The 24046-nt window shown below is 46.1% G+C and overlaps 1 protein-coding gene across 1 annotated transcript in view; it reads right to left on the reverse strand.

The window, feature by feature from the left end:
* Positions 1-24046, reverse strand: part of DOK7 (docking protein 7) — a 564177-nt gene that overhangs the window by 245915 nt on the left and 294216 nt on the right. Inside the window, exon 5 of the mRNA XM_078678539.1 lies at positions 16715-16834. Within this exon, the coding sequence (XP_078534665.1) occupies positions 16715-16834 (120 nt within the window). The remainder of the gene's footprint in view (positions 1-16714; positions 16835-24046) is intronic.

Consider the following 24046-nt stretch of genomic DNA (forward strand, 5'->3'; position numbering starts at 1 on the left):
AATTAAAGGCAAACCACCAAGGCCGTGTTTAGATAGGAAGAAAGGAGCGCCTGTTCTCTACCAGCACAAGGGGGACAGCACGGCCTCGTACCAAGAGCCCTGTGAGCTGCACGAGAAAGACTGGCAACAAATCACCTTCCATTGTGTCGGCTCGGAGTAGAGAGCCGGTCAGGTCTGCGTCCTCACAGGGAGAGCCGTCCGGCTGGTGTGAGGAAGGATGCCGCAGAAAGAAGAAAAAAATAAACACGCCCACCGCCCGATGACGATGCAAAAAGGGTGGAGAGGGAAAAAATTGCAGGAACTCCCACGAATCTGGTCCGGCCATGACGGACAGATCTCTGTTCCAATGGCTAGCCTCCATTTATGGAGCTAGCCAATGGAAGCAGAGGCGGGACTAAGCCCCACACTGTAGAGACATAGGATTTCTCCTGGGCGGAGCTAGGAGCTCCGGCCCCTGGCGAAACCTAAAAAGCAGATCAGAAGAACAAACAGCCAGTACTTGTTTTTGTTGTTTACACTGCAGCTGTAATTATGCTCTGTGATGTACTTTTCACCTTGGCTGCCGGCACCGGCAGGAAGCATTATGACATCTCAACGGTTATACGTTACTGCAGTTGAGCAGCTACATTATTTTATTATTACTGTTCACTAGAGACTTCACAAGTCGATTGAAATAAGGAAATCAGAGACAGAGGGATTTCAGGCTCCTCCATGTTACATATGGGGTAAGGTACTACCTGCCTTGCATTATGAGGATATTGCAACTCACCAGAGTTCCGTGACCATATAGAAGAACTAGGTCGAAGGCTACTTTCGTTATAAGAATGGGAAGGTGCGGAGGACCAACTTATCAGGGGAACAACTGATGAACTGAGAGGGCCTGAAGTTGTCTGATCCTATAAGCTAAAGTTATATCCACCGACATTACTGTTTCCAAAGTGAGAAGCCAAACTGAGGTACTGTGCATCAGCTTGAATGAGGATGCAATTAAGAAAGGCAATATTCAAATCCCACTGCTCTACAGATAACGGAATCGGAGGAAAGAAGTAAACCCTTCTGAAAACAAACCACAACTGGCAATTTAAACAAGGATGGCTTAAGAAGACACATGAAAGCAGAAAGAGCAGCCAAATGACCATTAACTGCAGACAAGCACAACTTGTACTGCACAAGAGACAGTGTGAATTGCAAGATGTCAGGAAGGAAGGCTTTATAAGGATCGAGGCCTTTCGATTCACATCAATGAACACATTTTTTCCAGCAACCTGCACATTGAGATTTTATAATGGATTTCCTGGCAGCCAAGATGACATTGCATCTTCATCAGGAAAACAAAAGGGCTCTGTCTTGCACAGCTCAATCTCCACAAGTGCAGCTGCAGAGTTTAGAGATTGGGGTAAAGGATCAGTTCAGGCTGCTGTGACAATAGGTCAATCTTGTTTTAGAAAGGATGAGGTGGCTGAATGGCGAATGTCATCAGATTTCGTGGGAATGCATATAAAAGGCCTTGCCACCAGGCAAATGTGAAAGCATCCCCAGGAAACTATTTAATGGGAACTGCATGCCACAAAACTGAGGGTCTTCCTGTTCTTGGCCATGGAAAAAATATCTACATACGGACAGCCCAAGCTGGAGAAAATCCCCTCTGTCACGGCAGGGTGTGGTTCCCACTCATGGTCCTCCAGCAAAAGGTGACTGAAAGCATCTGCCCTCGCATTGAGAGAACCTGCAAAATAAGCAGCTAATGAGGACAATCCAGTCACTGCGCCAAGCTAATCACATCCCAATACACGATCCATGGCCACCCTGTACGTTGATATAAGGGATAGTGGTGGTGTTGTTCGACAGAACCAGAATGGTCCTCTCTGTGATGGAAGGAAGAAATGTCTTCACAGCCGGATGGACCACTGCAACTCCAGCACGTTTATGAGCTCCCACTGCTCTGAAACAGACAAAAGGCCTTGTGCCATCATATTGCCTAGATGGGTGTTAGGAATTGAGTCGCTTACCTCCGATATTCTCCTTACTTCAGGGGCGTGCATAAACAGAGCTACGCGTGCGCGCGTTCTTTCACGCATTTCAGGGAGTATAATTGCACTTCAGTGCTTGGATTCGCTTCCCAGTCCTTCTACCCAGAAGAGCTTCGCCTGTGTTTACGGTTTCCTGTTTGTTGGATTGCTGGGATTCTCCCCTTCATTGGACCTTTCTTGGATCGGTACTTCGCCACCTGCAGGCTTGTAGGCGCTTCGTGCTTTTGACACGCAATTTCTTGCTCCTTCCCTTCCCTTTTCGTTGTTTTGGGACATCGGCGCTGGTATTGCCGTAATGCCAGTGACGCTCGGACACTCAGGTACGCGGCTCAGTGTCCGTTAATATGGTAGTCGGTGTCCACGGAGACAACCCACTACTGGCTTGGAAGGGTCCATCCACCAGTAAAGTTCGAATGGACTGATTGGAAGATCTGCACCTGAGAAGAAAGACAGCCTTAATGCTGAAACTATGGTTGTCAAAAGCAAAAATGGAGGTCCCTCCTCTGCCATCTGTTATGTGGCACCAGCAGGATGCATGAGGCCAGGAGGCAATAAGATATTCAGAACTGGAATCCATGTCTAAGACTGGAATCTCAGGATCATCTCTCTAATATCCACAATCCTCTGAGGAGGAGGAAAAGCCTTCATGCCTGTCATGTACAGCACTGACCTTCTGAAGGTTAACCTCTACGTTGGAGTGAGGTGAGATTTTTGGGCATTGATAGTAGCGGAGGAGAGTATCATGCGCTGAAGGTGTTGATCGGCTAGCACCCAGGGATTTCCCTTTTCAGAAGCCAGTCATACAAGTATGGAAAAGCACAGATTCCTGACCATTATGGTGAAGCTAATACAACCGCTAGCACTTGGTGCGGTCATCAGTTCGAATGACAACTGACAGTGCTGGGATCCCACAGTGAACCTCTCATAACGTCTGTAGGCAAAGTGGAAGATGAAAATATGCGTACTGAGAATACAGGGACACCAAACAATCCCCACATTCAGGCACATGGCTAAGGGACCGTGTCTTGAACTTGTCTTGCCAAATGAACAAGGTCCAATGGTGAAGATCAAGACTGGGATTAAACCTCTGCCCTTCTTGGGAACCAACAAGTAAGGGCAGTTGAACTGCATGCCTCTTTCTTGCAGGGGCACCATATCCTATTTGTAGGATGGTTAGGCAGAGAGATGTAATAAATATAACAATAAGGCGAGGAGAAAAGAAGTGGATTTGTTCTCCCTCAGCAGAATTATTTAAACAAAAAGAATCCACATAGAGATGCTATTAGAGTGGTCCCTACAATGGTGGGGAGCACACAGTGTACTTTAAATACCACTCACACACCAAAAGGACCCTTGGTGTCATGCTTCATCATTGGGGTCTTCGCACCCCTCTACGGGATGCGGCATGCTGCTAACCGACCACTACGTGGGAGCACTTTTATTATTTTGGCTATGTGTGGTGCGTTTAGGGTTTTTATGTTTATGAGTGAGTGGTGGGTTCCGAAAGTGAAAAAGTGAATTTTAAAAGGCACCTGGCACGTGGGGTCTAGAAAAACTTTAATGGGCCTCCGTGCTGGTACTGTTAAAAGGGTGGTTGTGAGGTATTTTGTATGTTAATGTACAACACCTCATGTGTGCATCGACATGTTTCGAAGCTAGGCTTCTTCTTCGGGACGGGGTGCACAGATCCCCACCTTACTCACGTCGCTGTGTCTACTTGGCGTACCTATAAAATGTGATTTTAAACTGAAAAAAAGTGGCTACTATGTGCCTACTTATGTATTCATTTGTTGTCTGCACTGAGAACCTGAAAAATATGAGAAGGAAAGAACACAGAGAAGAAGCATATGGTATTACTATTTTAAATATCCAAATATGCTGGTTCAGTGACCTAGAAAAAGTGAGGGCAGCAATTGCTAGACACATTTTGTCATCCTATTGTAGTGAGGTGCGACAGACACAAGACATACATAACATAGAACATATACCACACGCTCTAGTTGGATAACCTGTTCAGATGATGTTATGGACAGGGATCTTTATATGTCAATAAATAGGGAGTAGAACAATTATGTGCATACTTGCTGCCAAAGTAATGGTTGGCATCATGAGCCTCCTGAACCGTGGGATCGTAGTGCTTAATAGCACCCTGAAAAAAGATAGGTAGAATACTCAATACACTGGCTAGCCTTGTATTCACTTACTTAATGTGATGAAAACGCTCCAGAAATCTGTCTCGTCATGTCATACTCACTGCTACACGAGAATACCGGCGCCTTACTTCCCCCAATCGCGGCTCCGTCGATAGTGACTATGGCCCGGTATTCGAACCTTAAATACACTCATTAATGAGAGTTAATTGGTGAAAACCGGGAAAATAGCGGGCCAAATAAGGTAATTCCGGTCATGAGATGGCATCGTAGTAGCCCATACTAGTAGTGTTATCAAGACGGCACACGTGCAATGCGAGAAAAGCTCATGCACCTGTGCCAAACGAGAAACACTGTGTTGCTGTTTACGCACATGCGTGTAGTCCTCTGCACCGCCTTTGTTTCACTGGCCTGCCCTGTCTTAGTGCTATGTTATTGGCTATTCTGAAGTGATCTTTTTGTGATGAATCGGAGCATATGTGAACGTTGGCAATCGAGGACTGGCTGGATATCGAAGCACATGCGCATTATAAGCAGCAGCGCTGATGTTTAAGTACCCAGGTGTATCATAGCGGGATGAGTTGGAGCAAATTTGTATGTTGCCCAACGAGGACTGGCTGGATTTCATAGCGCATGTGTGTAGTAGGCAGTAGCGCTGATGATTGAATACCAAGGTGCTATTCTGGACCTCCCGCTCCTATCTATAAGATATCAGGACCTGGAGCGTATGTGTAAAAAATAGAAAACGGAGGCAGTATATGTTAAACAGTCATCACACCACCTGACCCCTCCACACAGGGAGGGGTCAGGTGGTGTGATGAAGGAATACTAATGCCACCCCGATTGAAAACCAGGGAGTGCCAGACCTGGGTATACGGGGGTGATGTGTTTTTTCTTTATCACAAGTGGGGTTTTATTGAAACAGTTAGTTCAGCTGTCCCCATGGAATGTCATCGTTGAGCCCAATAACGTGGGTGCCCAGACGGAACACCCAGCGTTGTTCTTTCTCAAAAAGGCCTTTTTCAGAATACCACCTGACGCCTCCCTCTGTGGTCCGTGTGTAATAATTTCTTCCTAAACACGTAGCCACTTACCTTAAGCAACACCCCTGTAGGTGAATTGCTCCTGTAACATCAGTCTTTATATATATGCACAATCTATATATATAATCATACTCCCTCTGTTCAGGTGCAGCAACCTGTTTACAACCATTAAGCCGGGTTTTCAACAGCTAACTAGCCTTTTATTATCCCAAGAATGACTGTTTGACATATACTACCTCCGTTTCTATTTTTTACACATACGCTCCAGGTCTTGATATCTTATAGATAGGAGCAGGAGGGCCGGAATAGCACCTTAGTATTCAATCATCAGCGCTACTGCCTACTACGCACATGTGCTATGAAACCCAGCCAGTCCTCATTGGGCAACATACAAATTTGCTCCAACTCATCCCGGTATGATATTTAAACATCAGCGCTGCTGCTTATAATGCGCATGCGCTTCAATATCCAGCCAGTCCTCGCTGGGCAACGTACACATATGCTCTGATTCATCACAAAAAGATCACTTCAGAATATCCAATAACATAACACTAAGACAGGGCAGGCCAGTGATACAACGGCGCTGCAGTGGACTGCACGCATGCGCGTAAACAGCAACACAGTGTTTCTCGTTTGGCACAGGCGCATGAGCTTTTCTCGCATTGCGCGTGTGCCGTCTTGATAACACTACTAGTATGGGCTACTACGATGCCATTTCATGACCGGATTTACCTTATTTGGCCCGCTATTTTCCCGGTTTTCACCAATTAACTCTCATTGATGGGTGTATTTAAGGTTCGAATACCGTGCCATAGTCACTATCGACGGAGCTGCGGTTGGGGGAAGTAAGGCGCCGGTATTCTCATGTAGCAGTGAGTATGACATGCCGAGACAGATTTCTGGGGCGTTTTCATCACATTAAGTAAGTGAATACAAGGCTAGCCGGTCTATTTAGTATTCTGCCTATCTTTTTTCAGGGTGCTATTAAGCAGGAGGCTCATGATGCCAACCATTACTTTGGCAGCAAATATGCACATAATTGTTCTACTCCCTATTTATTGACATATAAAGATCCCTGTCCATAACATCATCTGAACAGGTTATCCAACTAGCGCGTGTGTTTTATGTTATATGTTATGTATGTCTTGTGTCTGTCTCTTTTTTACAGCGCAACTCACTACAATAGGATGACAAAATTTGTCTAGCAATTGCTTCTCTCACTTTTTTTAGGTCACTGAACCAACATGTTTGGATATTTAAAATAATAATACCATATGCTTCTTCTCTGTGTTCTTTCCTTCTCATTTCTTTCAGGTTCTCAGTGCAGACACCAATGAATACATAAGTAGGCACATAGTAGCCACTTTTTTCAGTTTAAAATCACATTTTATAGGTATATCCTGAAGAAGAAGCCTAGCTTCGAAACATGTCGAACCACACATGAGGTGTTGTACATTAACATACAAAAGACCTCACAACCACCCTTTTAACAGTACCAGCACGGAGGCTCATTAAAGTTTTTCTGGACCCCACGGGCCAGGTGCCTTTTTAAATTCACTTTTTCACTTTCGGAACCCGCCACTGACTTATAAACATAAAAACCCCAAACGCACCACACATAGCCATAATAATAAAAGTGCTCCCACGTAGTCGTCGGTTTGCAGCACGCCGCATGCCGTGTTGGGGTGCGAAGACCCCAATGATGAAGCATGACACCAAGGGTCCTTTTGGTGTGTGAGGGGTATTTAAAGAACACTGTGTGCTCCCCATCACTCTAATAACATCTCTATGTGGATTCTTTTTGTAGGCAGAGAGATGGACAGGAAGGCTAGGGAGTAGCTGTTGCGGATTAGCTGGACGACCCAGTGATGCACTGCGATCATCTCCCAATTGGAGTGAAAGTGGGGGACCCTCACTCAAGATTATGGTATAAGGGGTTGAGCCAGGGAGGTTTAGAGGCAACAAAGAAAGCAGAGGATGGCACAGGCAGGATCTTCCGCTGATGCTGGCATTCCCTAGATCCATCCCTACCGCAAAAGCAACAGTACAGCATTTAGGGGCAGATTTACAAGCCCCCTGCGCCACTTTTGCATCACTTTTCCCATGTTAAAAGTGGCGCAAAAGTGGCGCAAGGGGCTTGCAAATCTTTCCCTTAACACTGTGAGAAGGTTGCCTCTGCCGGAACTGCACTGCCCTGGAATAACCAAGTAATTTCCTGTACTTTCGATGCAGCAGTCTCTGTCAAAATGCTGAGGAATTTTGTCATTGTAGCTTTAAGAGAGTTCTGTACCCTAATCAATAAAGCACAGAAAATAGGAACTGACACGAGCATATTGGTTAGCGCTTACCATACACCAGTTTGACTAAGTCCGGCGGGTGGAGTGATGGGTGAAGCCACTTGGTGCCATATGGTGGTGCTGGAGAGCTGTTACTGGTTGAGGAATAGTTTTCTGAACTAGCCTGCTGCCCGGAAGTATGTTTAGGGAGGGAGAGAGTGTTAAGGTGTGTGAAGGGAAAGAAATATTGTGAACTGTTGCTCTAGGAATAAATGCAAATCATGCCAGGTGTAGCAAGTGTAGATATAGTTGCAGAAGAACTGTGGGTGGGAATCAAAGCATTGTCCTGGGATTTTAAGAGAAGCTGAAAGAGGGGGAACAAATTTAGTGAGAATAAAAACTAGGCATAGGATAACAGTTGTCTAGAACAGGGCAGTTGCAGACTCTAAGGCTCCGCCTTACCATACTAGCAGGGTTCCATCTAAGAGACAGAAGTTTGTTGCTATGTCTTTTGTTCTTAATTACCTTTTTTCTTTAGTGCCCATCCAACACGTGTTTTGTCGTATTGGGTATTCCCCACGACTTCCTCAGGGCTGTCTTCCTCTTGACTTGCGTATAGGGCCACCTTGTTTCTGGTTATACTTCCAAGCAAGGCAGGAGATACAACGATGTGAGGACGTGGACTGGAAGTCCAAGTGACAGATTATGGGAACGCGTGACACGGCAGAATTGGAAAAACATTGACTTGAGAAATCTCATCGATGAGTACTAACTTAAGAGGGACATGGAAATCAATACATTATTGGAATACATAAGATTTCGCACAAATGAGACATATTTATGATACTGCCGGGACCCAAGTATAACCGGAGACAAAGTGTCTCACGCGCAAGTCAAGAGGAAGACAGCCCTGAGGAAGTCGTGGGAAATACCCGATATGACGAAATACGTGTTGGCTGTGCACTAAAGAAAAAAGAAAATAAAGAACAAAAGACAGAGAATTCTAAAGACGTTGTGTATTTTGTATGTAACTGAATTTGGATTGTGTGCTCGAGACCTGAATTGTACTATTTAGAAAGATCAAATCGGTCTTTACGTTAGTAGGCTGGGTGATTCCTCCTTCCTTTGAAGCACAACTGATACAGACAGTAGGGGATATTAACACACAAAGGAATAGAGAGCACCAAGTCAGAAACTCTGAAAGTCATCACCCTTTTGTGTTAGCATTTTCACTTGTGTAAGAAGACACATTACCTGATTCTAATGCACAGATAGTGCTGTGCTGGAGCAACTTATGCCCAAAGTTAAAATGGCTCCTGTAATGGCAGGACTAGGAAGCAAAAGCAAGTGAAAGGTTTTACGAAAGTAGTAAGTGTAGTTAGCCCCCTAGCCACTACCCTACATTGTACCTGGAAGGCCGAGCACTGCTCGAAGGTTTAAATAAAGGTGACGTAGCCACTCAAGGCTATTACACGTACAGTACCCATGTGTGTGCTGTTGCCGTTGTATCTGCCGGGCACGGGGTGGCCTAAATTGGAGGGTTCCCAGTCACCACATTGGCAACGAGGCCCCGTTATGGCATGCATCAAAGTCTGAGAGTGCCTACCTCTCCTATAAGCTATCCTGCATGTGTGTAAGCACAGGACGGCAGTAAATCGCTGGGGCCAGCGGAGTCCTCAGAGACGTGGCACAGTCTCTGTTGGCGGCATATCCTTGTTGGAGGGTGGCACCTCGCACATGGGGGAGAACCACTGCAATTAAGCCGTATCTCTGAGCAAGACGCGCAGCCGCACCCAATGCAAGGTGCGCCGTGTGGGAGCCGGAGCCAGAGTGCTTCAAGGTATGTGCGTGCACGGCATAAGTGAAGAGACTGTAGCCTGGTGTGTCCTGTCAGCGAGCACGTGGCATGCAGTCGGTAACCAGTGCGGACTTCAAATTGGGCCATGAGCCCACCCCTGCTGTGCGGCACAACGTTGCTGAGGGAGATTTCGGAAGGGACACGTGGTGTTTCATAAATGCTCATCATACGATTCTCGGCCAACAGACCGGTGGGGACAGAGGGTGCATGCAAGCTACTAGGAGAAGAAAGAGTTACCTCACACACAGGCCACAAGGTCAACCAAGTAAAAAAAAGAAATCGAAGAAACAAAACAAGAGAAATACAATGAAGAAGGTGGCATAGTACATATTAAGAGGGCTGCAGCAGCTCCACCTCCGCAACGCTGCCCACATCCCTGAGTAACAGCTCTACCCCAATTTAGCCAGCTGGTTGATCCTTAAACAGCTGCACCCAGAAAGTGCCAATGGATTGACCGTCTACATCACAGCTTTCCAAACTCTTCATGTTGGGGACACACGTTTTGGAGATGTATCATTTGGGGACACAGTAAGGCAGTGTAGCCTCTGTCTCCCTCCCTCTCCCTCCCTCTGTCTCCCTCTGTCTGTCTACCTCCCTCTGTCTCGCACCCTATGTCGCCCTCCTCCCTCTGTCTCTCTCCCTCCCTCTGTCTGTCTCCCTCTTTCTGTCTTCCTCTGTCTGTCCCACTCTCTATCTCCCGCTCTCTGTCTCCCTCCCTCTGTCTCCCTCCCTCTGTCTCCCCCCTCTGTCTCCCTCCCTCTGTCTCCCTATCTCTGTCTCCCTCTCTCTACCCTGACTCCCTCCCTCTGTCTCCCTCTCTCTCTGTCTCCCTCTCTCCCTCCCTCTATCTCCCTCCATCTGTCTCCCTCCATCTGTCTAGCGCCATCTGTCATCCTCCATCTGTCTCCCTCCCTCTCTCTGTCTCCCTCTCCTTCCCTCTGTCTCCCCCGACTCCCTCCCTCTCTCTCTGTCTCCCTCCCTCTCCCTGTCTCCCTCACTCTGTCTCCCTCTCCCTCTCTCTGTCTCCCTCCCTCTGTCTCCCTCTCCCTCTCTGTCTTCCTGGCTCTCTGTCTATGCCTCTATCTGGCTGTCTGACCCTGTCTCCCTCCCTCTGTCTCCCTCTCTGTCTCTGCCTCTATCTGTCTGCCCCGTCCCTGCCTCTATCTGTCTCTGTCTGTCCCTGTCTCTGTTTGTCTTCCTCCCTCCGTCACCCTCTGTCTGTCACCCTCTGTCACCTCACCCCAGCTTCCCGGGCACACACACAGCCGCACCCGAGCACTTCACAGGTCTTTAAAAACCATTTACTTGTTAATGAGGCTTTGTTGTGAATCGCCCGGCCCCCATAGAGCAAAGTGTCTAGGAATGCCTCTTAATTAGCAGCAGTTATGTGCTGAGTGCCCGCGACACACCCACCATTTGCAGGCGACACAGTACTGTGTCGGGACACACAGTTTTGAAAGCTCTGGTCTACAGCATTACCTTTGTGCGATGTAAGAGAATGATGGCGCAGTAACAAGGTGCATGGTGTTGCACATGGGATGGATGAACTATAGGAGTTATTTGAAAATGTACCCAATAGTGGAGGCGATGATGACTTTCACGCGGAGGTAGTCACTCTTCAACAAGCATTTTCATCCCCAACTAAACCCAGATTACACATAATTCATATTACGCCAGACTCGCCAGGCAGAGGGCGAGTTGGCTGTTGATACCTTCTATGCAAGTTTACGTAAATTGGCAAGTGCCTGCACTGGGATAGTGAAATCAGACCACAATTTATACAAGGTTGCCATTCGTCCACTCTCTGGAAACTAATTCTGAGCCAGCCCGGCATCCCGTTGGATGATATTCTGATCCTGGCTCGATATCATGAACTGACAGACTCCAGATAGAATCAGTTCTTGCCCGCCGCGCATCCAACCCAACCACTCCAAGCGTGGTAAAAGTCATAGAGAAACCCACAGAAGTATTTCAACGATGTTCAGTGCAACTACATGACAACGTAGGTGCCAGATCAAGTGAGAAAATATGTAGTAACTGTGGTCTGGCTATCCATTTGCCAAGGGGATGCCAGGCACAAGGAAAGATATGACTGAAATGCGGACATCCAAATGACTTCGCAAAAGCTTGTCCTAGTTTCCAGGGGTGATCAAATGCTGGTGTGAAGAGCAGAATGGATATCAACAATTGGCAGTTATCAATGGAAGAGGGAGAAGACAGCCAAACAACAGCCAGCAAGACTCACCTGAGTTAACATGAGGAAGGAGACGACGATGAGGAGGTGTTTACTATCTCTTTCACAGGGCGCAGCAATCAAACTCGAAGACCCTCTCCCATGTGTCACGCAGACGGTGGCGGTGTCCTGATTGTAGCGCTTATAGAGACCAGAGCATCCGTAAACGTCATTGACTGCGAGCAATTCCTCAAGCTGATCCGCAAGCCTGAAATCAGCCAGACAAAAGCCAAGACATACACGTATGTGAGAACAGGTCCCACTTCGCATCAAGGGGTCTTAGATTTGGAGAGGGCCAATTGAGGCACTAACACACGTGCTAAATTTCACATGACCTAGGACAACACCGGAACACTGCTGGGCTGTCACACTGCAGAGGATCTGGGCCTGGTGTTCCTTGCAAAGCAAATTTATCAGTCGCACCCCAACAACATCCTGGCTGAGTTTCCTGAACCGTTTGAGTAGAGCAAGCAGGAGTTATAGAGAAACTTCCTGGATGTCACCACTGGTCATCGCCTGAAGCCCAAATAGCCTGGGACCATCAAGTTATGTGTGGACCTGACGTTGCCTAACCTTAGAGGGAGGCACATCACACCTACCATTGATGAGATTGTGACCAATTTGAATAGCTCTAAACGGTTCTCTAAAATTGACCTCAATTCTGGATACCACCAACTAATGCTGGAGGAGTCCAGAAGATATATAACAACATTCTCCACTCATGTAGGGCTGGGAGGTTCAAGTGTCTGAGCTTTGGATTGCCGTCTACCACGGTCATCTTCCAGGATGTAATATGAGAGACCCTGTCCAGTTTGTTGGGAGTGATCAATGTGAGTGGCAACATATTAGTCTTCCCAAGCACTCTTGAAGAACATCACATCTGGCTAAGAGCCACGCTGAAGCGGCTGGTAGAGAGGGGCTGACCCTTCACCCCCAAAAGTGTTTGTTCTACTCCCAACGAAGTGGAATTGTTTGGATGCTGTTTTTTCAAAGAGGGCCGGCAAGTGGGTCCTCAGAAAGTTGAAGCCATCAGGACAGCAGCCGTCCTGAAAAATTGCTCCGAGGTACAAAGTTTTCTGGGGATGGCCACCTACTGTGGGAGGTTTATTCTCGATTTGGCAACTCTTTCAGATCCCGTGAGCCCTGACAAAGAAGGATGTTTCATGGGTATGGAATAACAAGGTAACGCAAACGTTCATAGACATCAAGAAAGCTCTCCTTCATGATGCCACCATGGGACACTTTAGCCCAGAACTAATTGTGGATGCCAGCCCTGCAGCACTAGGGGCCATGCTACTGCAAATGGAAGACAATGAGGAATGGGTGCCAATTGCATATGCCAGCCGCGCTCTCACTGTGGTGGAAACACGCTATTCCCAAATTGAAAGAGAGGTGCTAGCAATGAGATGGACCTGTAAGCATTTTCATCTGTAGCTGTATGGCCAAGGTTTTCAAGTAATCACTGATCATAAGCCATTGGTACCGCTATTCGGAGGCATGGCACGGAATGGATCCCTGAGAATAGAACAATGGGCTGTTCAGTTACAGCAATACTTTTGGGAGTTCAGTTACAGGCTGGAGTCAACAATCCAGCTGACTATTTGTCACGTCATCCTCTAGCGCTGGATCTCAGAACACCAATGGGTCCTAGGACTCATTTATCAGCGCATTTAAGTTAAAAAACATTTATAATTCAAAATATGCAGAAATATATTCAGCAAACAGTACAAATACAATTCTGCACCTTGGGAAAAGAATAAGGTTTAGAGAAAATGATCTTTGGTGAAGGGTAGATGTCGACGTTTCGACCCCACTTAAGGCGCAAGGGGTTACTTAAAACCTCCACTTGTGCGTCTTCCTCAGGATATGGGTGGGGGAAGGGGCAACCTAAGGAGGGAAGTGTAAGAGTATCAGGATGAGTAAAGCGTGCTGATTACTTAAATTGAGTGATATAACAGTGGGACCAAAAAGGATGCATAAATGACTGACCTATTCCAGGCGCCTCACGTTGAAAGGCTCTGATGACAGCTCCCAAGGACTGGTATTCAGTAGAACAAAGGTGCATATTAGATAGCTCATGAAAATAACATTTGTTATTGTAGTCTCCCATTTTTATGGGCTATCTAATATGCAGCTTTGTGCCTCCTTGGGTTGCCCCTCCCCCACCCCTGTCCCGAGGAAGACACGCAAGCTAAGGTTTTGAGTAACCCTTTGCGCCTTAAGTCGGGTCGAAATGTCAACATCTACCCTTCACCAAGGGCCTGTACCACATGACACCGCCATCCCACCCCTTTTGAACAGATGATATTTCACTGTCATACTCCATGTGAATTATTTTGAATTTGATGACAAATGATGTTTTTTGGACAGGTCGCAAACAACTGATGCTAACATTATAACCAGTTGTATTTGGAAACCAATTGTAATTTCTGTTGAACTATTCTCGTTCTATGCTTCTTCTCAGCTTTACTACACATGAGCACCCCTCTTTTCCACCTCCTTTCTCTTGGAGCAACCTCTTGATGAGTATATGATTGGTAATGGTTTTACCTCCAATTTTGGTACTATGAATAAAATAGACCATTTTCTATAAATACAGTGGCTACCTTATTATTTTCCCAAAGTGCAGAATTGTATTTGTACTGTTTGCTGAATATATTTCTGCATATTTTTAATTATAAATTGTTTTTGCTTAAATTCGTAGATAAATGAGTACTGGGACCAATTGTTGTTCTATACCATATGATACCCAGATCCATTGTCAGTGATCGGGTTACCCCATTAGCTTATAATGGATCTCAGAACACAGCAGGAAGATGACCCTGGGGCTGAGGGGCTCATCCAGATGGTCATCGAGCTAGCCTGCCCCCGAGCCATGTCCTTGGAGGAAATTGTGGGAACCACTAAGTCTGACACCAGCCTCATGAGAGCCAAAGAAGTGATGCAAGGACATCTTTGGTGAAATTTCCTGGATGGTCTCTGGGGTCTTACCAAGGAAGAGCACAAAGCGAAAACGCAGCCGAGGTGGTGCCGCGATAAGTTGAGTGAGAGCTTAGAAGGGCTCTGATTGCGGGGTCACCAGGTCGTAGTCCCTCAAAGCCTTTGGACATGGGCAATGGAGCTGGTGCACCAGGGACACCAAGGGTGGCCAAAACTAAAGCACATCTCAGAAGTAAGGTGTGGTCCCCTGGAATGTACAGGCTGGTTGAGGAAAAAGTTGTCACTCATGTATCATCACGAGTGGGGAACCACCAGTAGCGCCTATCATCACTGAAAGTCCATGTACGAAACCCTGGTCTTCTGTGAGCATGGATTTTGGAAGCTTTTCAGACAGCAGGATCATGTTAGTAGTCATGGACAGTCATTTGTAGTTCCCTGATGTTGAGCTGGAGAGATCCACCGCATTTGAGTGTGTAAAGCCGGCGGTGGATAAATCTTTGCACTGTTGGGTCTGTCCGATGAAGTAAAAACAGACAATGGGCCACCTTTCCAGGGCCAGGAGTTCAAGGAATATCTAAGTCTCCTCAACATTCGACATTAGTGAATAACTCCCCAGTGGCCTCAAGTGAACAGGGAGGTGGAAAGATTTATGAGAACACTTAACAAGGCACTGATGATTAGAGTGGAGCAGGGGGCAGAATTTAAGTGTTGTCTACACCAATTTTTAAGAGCATATTGTCAGACCCCTCACAGCACCACTGAATGTGCACTGAGTGATCTTCTAATGAGGAGGCATACCAGGGATCTAGTACTAGCTGGGCCTTGGTGGGAGCCAGCCAATGTCAGCCCAGGAGAAGACAGTAATGACAGAGCTAGCTGGAAACGGAGGACGGCTGAGCCAGCCTTTTAAGTAGATGACCAACTAGCCGGCAGAGACCGTCACACAGGCTGGAGGTTCCAGACTCCATTTGAGAAAGACACATGGGAAGTCATCAAAGTGCAAGGGACCATGATCATGGCAAAAAGAGGAAGGGTGGAAGTATGAGAAATCTATTGTCGTCTTAGAAAATCCCTCCGGAACAGTCCACGGCCAGAGAAGAAGATCTGACGTATGAACAGAGTGATATTTCCTGCAAAGCTAGACAGGGAAACTCCAGAGACACTGAACCAGCTGATCACATCCGGAACAAAGCAGCAGCGAGATCAGCGTCTCAACTGGATGAGGACTCTCTGGTGCTCAGTAACAGGTGAGCCCCTCACTCAGGCCACCCTTACGAACTGAGATCTCATCCCTACTCCAGCAAGAGGATGAAAGACTTTGTGTCCTTAAAACCTGCACCGTCTAATGTATTTCTTGTTCTGTGCTAATATTTTTATTTTGCTTTTTTTTAAAAGTTTCAAAGGGATGTAGTGAACCACCCGGCCACTACCCTACATTGTATCCACTTACACCCAGAGGGCTTGGCGCAGCCCTAAGGTTTAAATAAAGGTGCATTAGCCACTCAAGGCTATTGCACATATGGTACCTGTGTGTGCTGTTGCCGTTATGTCTGCCGGGCACTGGCAGGGTTGCAGTAAGGCCTAAGTCAGAGGGTCTCCCACCACCACATTAAGCGCAGGATTGAGGAGTAGCCACCAGACCACAGCGTTGCTTAACTACCACCACAGTAAGTAGAAAGAAAACGAAAAAAAGTAATGCATTTACAAAACACACTATCAGCATTTTTCTCTAGCACAGACGTGAAAATGGATGATTTTTGAAAGAAGCCCTTATGGACTCCATTAATATATAATATGAGTGCAAATATCTAAGAGGTGTACAGATTGAAGTATGAATGTAGTCACTTAGCTCACATTCTTTGGGATACTCATGATAATTGATATAATTTGACAAATTGATTATGTCAGCCTTTTTTTAAAATCTATTTTATGAAAGTATAAATCTAGGCTACAACAACACTGAAATATAGTTTATTGGGTAATCGCTAATTGGGTAACATCTGGGAACTTTTACGTGACAGTCTGGTAAATCTGCAGTTGATATTCTTAAATTTAAAAAAAGGTATTGGGCAAATTTATTTCTGTGTCCCTTTAATAGGAATTCTTCACCATAGACTGGGCTATATGTGATAGACATGGCAAGTGTCTTAGGTGCACTGAAAGTAACTTTTTTTCTATAGTAACCTGGGAGGACTGGACGCAGCCCAAAAGGTCCTTTCGTCGGAGAGATGCCACGCACGATGCAATCAAACAGAAAACTGATCTGATCCCCTTCAGCGCAAGACAGGAAGAAGACACCAGCCCCTGCAGGAAGTACAGAAATTCAAATTAGTAGATGCTCATTGCTTGCCTTGTATACTAGTATGTCTGGACTATCCGAATTAATATATTGCATTAATGGATTGAGAATGCTCAGTCACCGCTCAACAGATTATTACTGCTACCTTACCTTGATGGAGCTACTTTTCAAATGTAATAACACTCACAATAAGTTTCAAGAGTGCGACCACTGGTAACAACAAAATATGCCCTTCCACTTGCATCTTAGTACATGAATAACACGGGGCCATGCTACGAATTAAACAAGTGTTATTTTACATAAATAACCACAACTGAAATTACATATAAAATGGAAACCTTAATATATACAATTTAATACCACCCAAAATCAAACACAAGAATTACAACTGTACATTTGCAAAATAAAGATTACAGTGCAAAATACAATGAAGAACATTTTTAAATTAGAACACAGAATTGTGATACACTGATATACAATGTTAAAGCTGACAAGATTCTACTTCAGCAATTGGATACGTTAATATGTGATCCAATATTCGTCCAGTTCATTGCACGGGTAGCTAAAGGCCTCTTCCTCAAAGCACTGGCGTAATGAAAAGTGAGGGGGCCTCCCTGCACGGTATGTAGAGGGGCCCCTCCGAGCTTACCGGCCAGAGTGCAGTGCCGAGGGGGCCCTTTGAAGCTTCAGGCCCCCCTGCACCACGGTGGCTGCAGGGGCCTGTGTTACGCCCCTGCCTCAAAGGGGGTTTAAATGCACAGTTTATTCTGAACGCGTCCTTAAACTGCTGATAAAATTAACTCTGTATCCCAAGAAACTGCTTTGCTCGAAATGCAGACTAACTTGTCAAAATAACACCTTTGCTGATTTGTATCCCTGTCGTTTATACAGATTAGTAATGTCTATTCAAATGGTCCGGAAAAGTAAGGTTCGGATAAAAAATGTTCCACACTAAATTGTGGTTTCGCGTGACCGTTAAAACAGCATAGTACAGTTATACATCTTGAAAAATAAGCACATTTCACTGCAGTATGGCAGAGCTCAAGTGCTGACATCCTGAAGGTTTCTCAAAGTCAGACACCACAAGAAAGATGCAAACGCAGAAGAGTTGTTTCCATGAAGGGTTTATATATACAGTTACTTTACTAAATTGCAAATTTGTATTTGTGTGTCCCTTGTTCCTTCTTGTTCTTTATTTCCTTTTCCTTAACTTTTTAGGTCTCAGCTCTAGATGGCGCGCTGTGCTGTCTCAAAGAGACCTGTTGTATGTACTTTGTGTGCTGAGAAAAACAAAATAGGTGTGCGGAGGGTCAAGGGGAAATATTTAATGACCTTTCTGCTCAATCCCCTGTACCAATATAGAAAACACACAAGAGAGCAGACAAGGTCCAAAAAACGGTGTGTAACTGCAATGGCGGCCGTGAGGCACTAGTGGTGAGTGCATGAGACGAGGGGTTGTAAAAATTGAGACTAATTGTCACAAAAAGGCTAAAGTAATTAAGGGTGTAAACGTTATTTACACCCTATAGCTCACCCAACTTATGTGTGTGTGTTGCCTCTTTGTCCACCCTAACTGACACTCAAGGATTATAACATCCTCCTCTATAACTGTGAAGTAATTATCAGCCCCTACGGGTTCCTGCTATTCCGTAAACCATACATTGACCTATGATGGCATGTACAAATAGAAGCTGTCTATTCCGCTCCAGATACTGTCCTTTTCTCCCCTGAAGAACCAGTAAACCTGAGGATCACTTTGTAAGTTTGTTCCATCGGACATCTTACACCTCAAGTCCCCTGTTGATAGAAATTCTACACCTGGGATTGTTGTTTCCCAAATTATGTATCAAAATTACACCCTCTGGTAACAATGGAGGTACACTTTCTACTTCACTGGCTATTATCAATCCACATTACGGGACCCCTGTCGGTCTGGTGTTCTGAAATAGCTTGTCTCACACTTTGTTAAATAATAGAGATTTTCTCCTCCCCAAATAACTACCACTACACATACCTTGGCTCCGCCCCCACGGGAGCTCTAATTCTCCATCACGGGAGCCCGACTGTATGACACTTGCCGGTCTGATGTTTTTCAAAAAGTGTGTTTCACGTTTTGTTAAATAAATGGGATCCTTTGCTCCCCATACAACTATCGCTACACAGACCTCTAGATCGGCCACTTTGGGTGTTTTTACTGTCCAATGTGTTGGAACCGGAGATATCCATTTCCGTTGTTTGGCGAGGGTTTAGCGCATGCGCTAGAGAGCAGTGGTTTACAGCCTCCACGCATGCGCGAATAGTAGCGGCTCCCTGGACGCGAGTCGCCGCGGTCATGCTTAATCTAGACTCCAGATGGGATTAATTACCCAATCAATGGCAGGTTTTTAAGGAGGAAGGGCGTTACCCTTTTCACCTCCACTTCCGCTCGTTTTTCGCAACGCAGGCACCGACGGATAGGTGAGTTATGGACTGCTCGCACTTGAGCTTAGCACAGTCTTCTTTGAGACATGAAAATACTTATTCTCTGTTATTTGAGCCAGTTTAGTAGAACTCGATATGGCCTCTATTTGAGGGTTAAGGCATCCTACCCTTTCTTGATACAACTTTGGGAGGTTAGCAGCCCATGGACCTGGGTGGCCTGGATAGCCACTCAGGGGCTCTCTTCTCTCTCTTCTTTTTTTAAAAAACCCCCACTCATGTCTAACTGGCTGGATTCCCCAATAGGTCTCCTGCTCCCCTTTCCCTATACATTCTTTGAAAATTCAGATATGTTCTTCTATTACATAAGTATTGGGTTACGGTATACAGTATTTTTTCTAAGGAGTTACATAGAGATACACTCTTACATCAGTGAACTGGGGGCAGTGTATTATCGCAGTATGCACGTTTTCCTTTTAATCTTTGTGGTGGTCAGTGATGGGTGTGACATTTTGGTTTACTATCACACGTTTGTTGGGTTACTGTGTAGAACCATTGGGTTAGGCACTTTAAAGCTGTGTGCTTATTGTGTCTTTTATTCCTACACTACAGAGCGGGGCCTCATACTCCCGAGCGGTTGCCGGGTGAGGTGAGGCTATCACCCACACAAAGCTGGGTGAGTATCACCGAGAGGAAATGCCTCTAAGTGATCAAACTAATATGTTTTTTTGATATGCAGAATGCAAACTATTACTGCAGGTGTGTCTGTATGGTCTATGTGTGTGTACGGTGAGTGTGTGTATGAAACTTCGGGTTGTCTGACATACTGTTTTTATGTTCTCTTTCTTTCCTTAGGAAGAAGACACTCTTCTTTTCCTCCAGTGGACATTTAAGTATACATGTTCCTGGTACTCATGTAACTTTGTATTAGTACATTTTGATTATCCATTACTCACAACACATCACATATAGTTGCAGTAGCTGCTTTTCGGTTAAAGGTCCTGAAGAAAGCTGGGCTAATGGCTCTTAAAGCTGAAACATGTCGACCGTACTGCATTGCGCCATTGAGTAGTCTTACTACTCGGCGTGTTTTTAATTCTTGACACTTGGATTTCTATCAGAACATTCCTAGAATCCTGGTAGTCAATTTTACTTTCTATATCTTTTGAGCACTGCACTTTTCTCATTCACATCACTTTAGGATGTCACAACAAAGACTATGTCCTTGTCAACTCTTCCCATATCGACACTACATGGTCGTACCTGGGATGGGAAGATCAGTAATTCTCAGATGACGTAAATTCCACCACATGGGTGGTCTGATGAGAATTACTTTAGCCTTTTTGTGACAATTAGTCTCAATTTTTACAACCCCTCGTCTCATGCACTCACCACTAGTGCCTCACGGCCGCCATTGCAGTTACACACCGTTTTTTGGACCTTGTCTGCTCTCTTGTGTGTTTTCTGTACTTTGTGTGCTTCAACCCGCCCAGAGGCTTGCCATTTGCTGGCTCCCTCATTGCTCCATTTTTCGTTCTCCCCATTTGCCCATGGCAGGCATGCGTCATGCCTTTTCCAGTCTTTAGCCCTCCCCGAGAGTAGGGACCAAGTATTAATTTTCATACACAGTGTCCATTTTAGGGAACGTTTTCGGGACTACGTTTTAAAATTTGCCTTGGAGCACTCCATACAGTGCTTGCAGTGGTGGCTGGTGACATTTGACAGTGGTGGGGGCGTAAAAGTGCGGGATAGGTGCCCTTGGTCGTACAAGCGAGCAAGCGAATAAGGCAATTTTGGGGTGGGGGTGGATGGGGCGGCTGAATAATGGGGTCTCCTTCCCCTGAAAATTTTGAAAAAGAGTGGGCAAACAGTGCATTATCAAGCAAATTTGAGAAAGCAAAAAGGGTAATTGAGCAACTGTAAAAGTGTAGTAATGACATCAATAAATCTACTTCATGTGCAACGGCTCCAAGTTCTAATTATAGGCCTGGGACAGACCCTACCACCAGGGCTGTGAGCACGTCCTCGGAGTACGGGTCTGCAGGACACATAAGGAGGTGACTGATATTCTCCATTACCCTAGGTCTAGATATCACATCATGATCTTACAAAACACAGGTAAGTATGACAGTTTTGGGTTCAAAGCAAACTTACTTTGGCTTCAATACAAAAGTCTGTTCAACACTTAGAAAATTTTAGGAGAAAATTTACAACATGGGTTCCTAAGGAAGAAAAGAGTGTTATTGGTTTATAGTTAAGTAAACAACTTACAATACTGGGAGTTTGGGGTTAGAACCAAAGTTCAAGTTGGCACTCAAAGCGCACCACCAGGGTGGTCGTGTGCAGCCTGCAGGGCACCAATGTTAGCCAATAGGGCTAGGGGGCACCACGGTTAGGGGCAGCTCACGGGCTGGCCACTCGGTCTTGGGAGCCCAGCTCAGTTAAGGTCAAGGCGAAGGAGGTCCCAGGTCAGAGCCAGGTGCACACCACCAGCGGTGCAGGGTACTTAGGAGGTGTCAGGAGCCCAATGTAATTCTACGGAAGTTGCCAGTTTGGGATTTTGGCTGCAGGCTCGGCCCAGGAAGTCGTCTGGGAGGAACAAGCAACTGGGCAGGTAAGTTGGAGGGCTCAGGGACGTAGGTGCACCTCAGGTCCTCCTCTCCAGAGAGCAGGGTGGACGGATGCAGAAGTGCCTTTTGAGGTCAGATTTCATGTTATCTGGCCACTCGCGTTTGGGGGAGTCTCCGTGCAGAGGCTGTAGCTGACGTCAGGGAGTCCTGGAGCACTGGGGCCCTCTCTGAGACTGATGGGCTACTTGGACTCGGGCTATTGGCGACTGGTGCAGTGGTAGTTCCAGGCATCGAGTTTCTTCGTCCTTAGCAGGCTCAACGTCATTCTTTGGATTTTCTTTTGAACAGCGCTACTGTTCACAGGAGATCTGGTCTTTGTTGAAGGCAGTCAGTCCTCCCAGGGGTTTAGGTGGTCACTGGCTGCAGGACAAGTAGTCTGTGAGCGCAGGATCATTGGAATCTGCAAATGGGCCTCTAGGGCTGGGGCCAAGTCAGGTATTTTCAGTGTCCTCTGCTGTGCGACTTCTTCCGTCCTTCTTCTTCGTAGTTTGCAGTAATCTCAGGAGGCAAGGTTCAGGGTCACCCCTAAATACTAAATTTAGAGGTGTAACAGGGGGGTGCAGGTTGGGACCAATAGGTCCCTTCCTTGGTGAGAGTACACCCCCATTTAAGCCACCCTCCAGTGGGAGGGGGGAATGAGCCTCTCTCTGATTGGCTGCGTCTCCTCATCTTCAAGATGGAGGGGACTGAGATGTGTGCTTCACCTCACCTCCCCACCTTGAGGGATAGGGTTGGCAAAGGTGGGCACACCTATCTTCCTAACTTGGTTTTCCCACCTATTCTCCCGCCTAAAGTTGAAGTCAGAACCAGTGGGAGCCAGTTGCTGGGGGCAGCAAAAGGCAGAGTCAGCTAACAAATGTGGCAGGCCTTTGAAGCTTCCCCTTCGTGGACCCTGCACATCCTGGGGGAAGAGGCATGACACCTCTGCCCAGGATGGGCTTTGTTTTTAGGCCCAGAGAGCGGAGGCCCTCTACCCAGTGGTCCACAAACTTGTCTGGTGGTGGCAAATGGTGAGTAGCCATTCAGGAACTACACCAGGTCTGGTCGTTTTTTAGGAGGCATCTCTAAGATGCCCTTTGGGTACATTTTACATTAAATCTCACACTGGCATCAGTGTGGGTTTAATGTGCTGAGAAGTTTGCTACCAAACTTCCCAGGTTTCGGTAAAGCCATTATGGAGCTCAGGAGTTCGTAATGACCAAACTCCCAGACTATATACTCTTTATGGCTTTACTGCACTCACAGGGCCAGATGTAGGTAATTCCTATTTACCGACTCCTAAATACCGACTCATACCGAATCGGTATTTAAGAGTCGGTAAATAGGAAGGAGGCAGATGTAGGAAAAAAATTACCGAATCTGTAAGAGTCGGTATTTACCGAATCTGTAAATACCGATTCGGTATTTCACATTGATTCCTATGGGCCTTGAAGCCCATAGGAATCAATGTGAAATACCGATTCGGTATTTACAGATTCGGTAAATACCGAATCCTGCAAGGGTGCAGGTGGTGTCACTTTGACACCCTCTAGCACCCCAAGAACAGGCATGTGTGCCATGTGGCACACAGACATGCCCTAAGAGCATGTCTGTGTGTCACATGGCACAGGTGTGCATGCCCAGATGTGCATGCACACCTGAATTCGGTATTTTACCACCCAATAGGATTGGGTGGTAAAATACCGACTCTTAAGGGCCTGTGGCACTCTTAGGAGTGTCACCTACATATGGATTTACAGAATTGGTATATTTACTGAATCGGTAAAATACCGAAGTGGTAAATTTATCGAATCGGTAAATATACCGATTCTGTAAATTCAGACCCACCTACATCTCAAAAGCCAAATACCGGTCGGTAACGGCCGAAATCGGCCGTTACCGACCAGTATTTGGCGACCTACATCTGGCCCACAATGTCTAAGAATTGACTTAGACACTGTAGGGGTACAGTGCCCATGCAACTGTACCCTCACCTGTAGTCTTGTGCACCCTGTTAGAGGGGCGTCTTACCTAGGATACAGGCAGTGGTTTACAGGCATGGCACACTGGGATATGTGCATGTTGACTCTTGACTTTTCTCTGCACCAAAACATACAGCATGCAATGATAGGGTGTGGGTCTTAAGGTGCAGAGTCTGTAAGGGCCGCAAAATAGGTGTTGCCGCTCTTA

Source organism: Lissotriton helveticus, chromosome 2_2 (genome assembly GCF_964261635.1).
Source record: "Lissotriton helveticus chromosome 2_2, aLisHel1.1, whole genome shotgun sequence".
Classification (NCBI taxonomy): domain Eukaryota; kingdom Metazoa; phylum Chordata; class Amphibia; order Caudata; family Salamandridae; genus Lissotriton; species Lissotriton helveticus.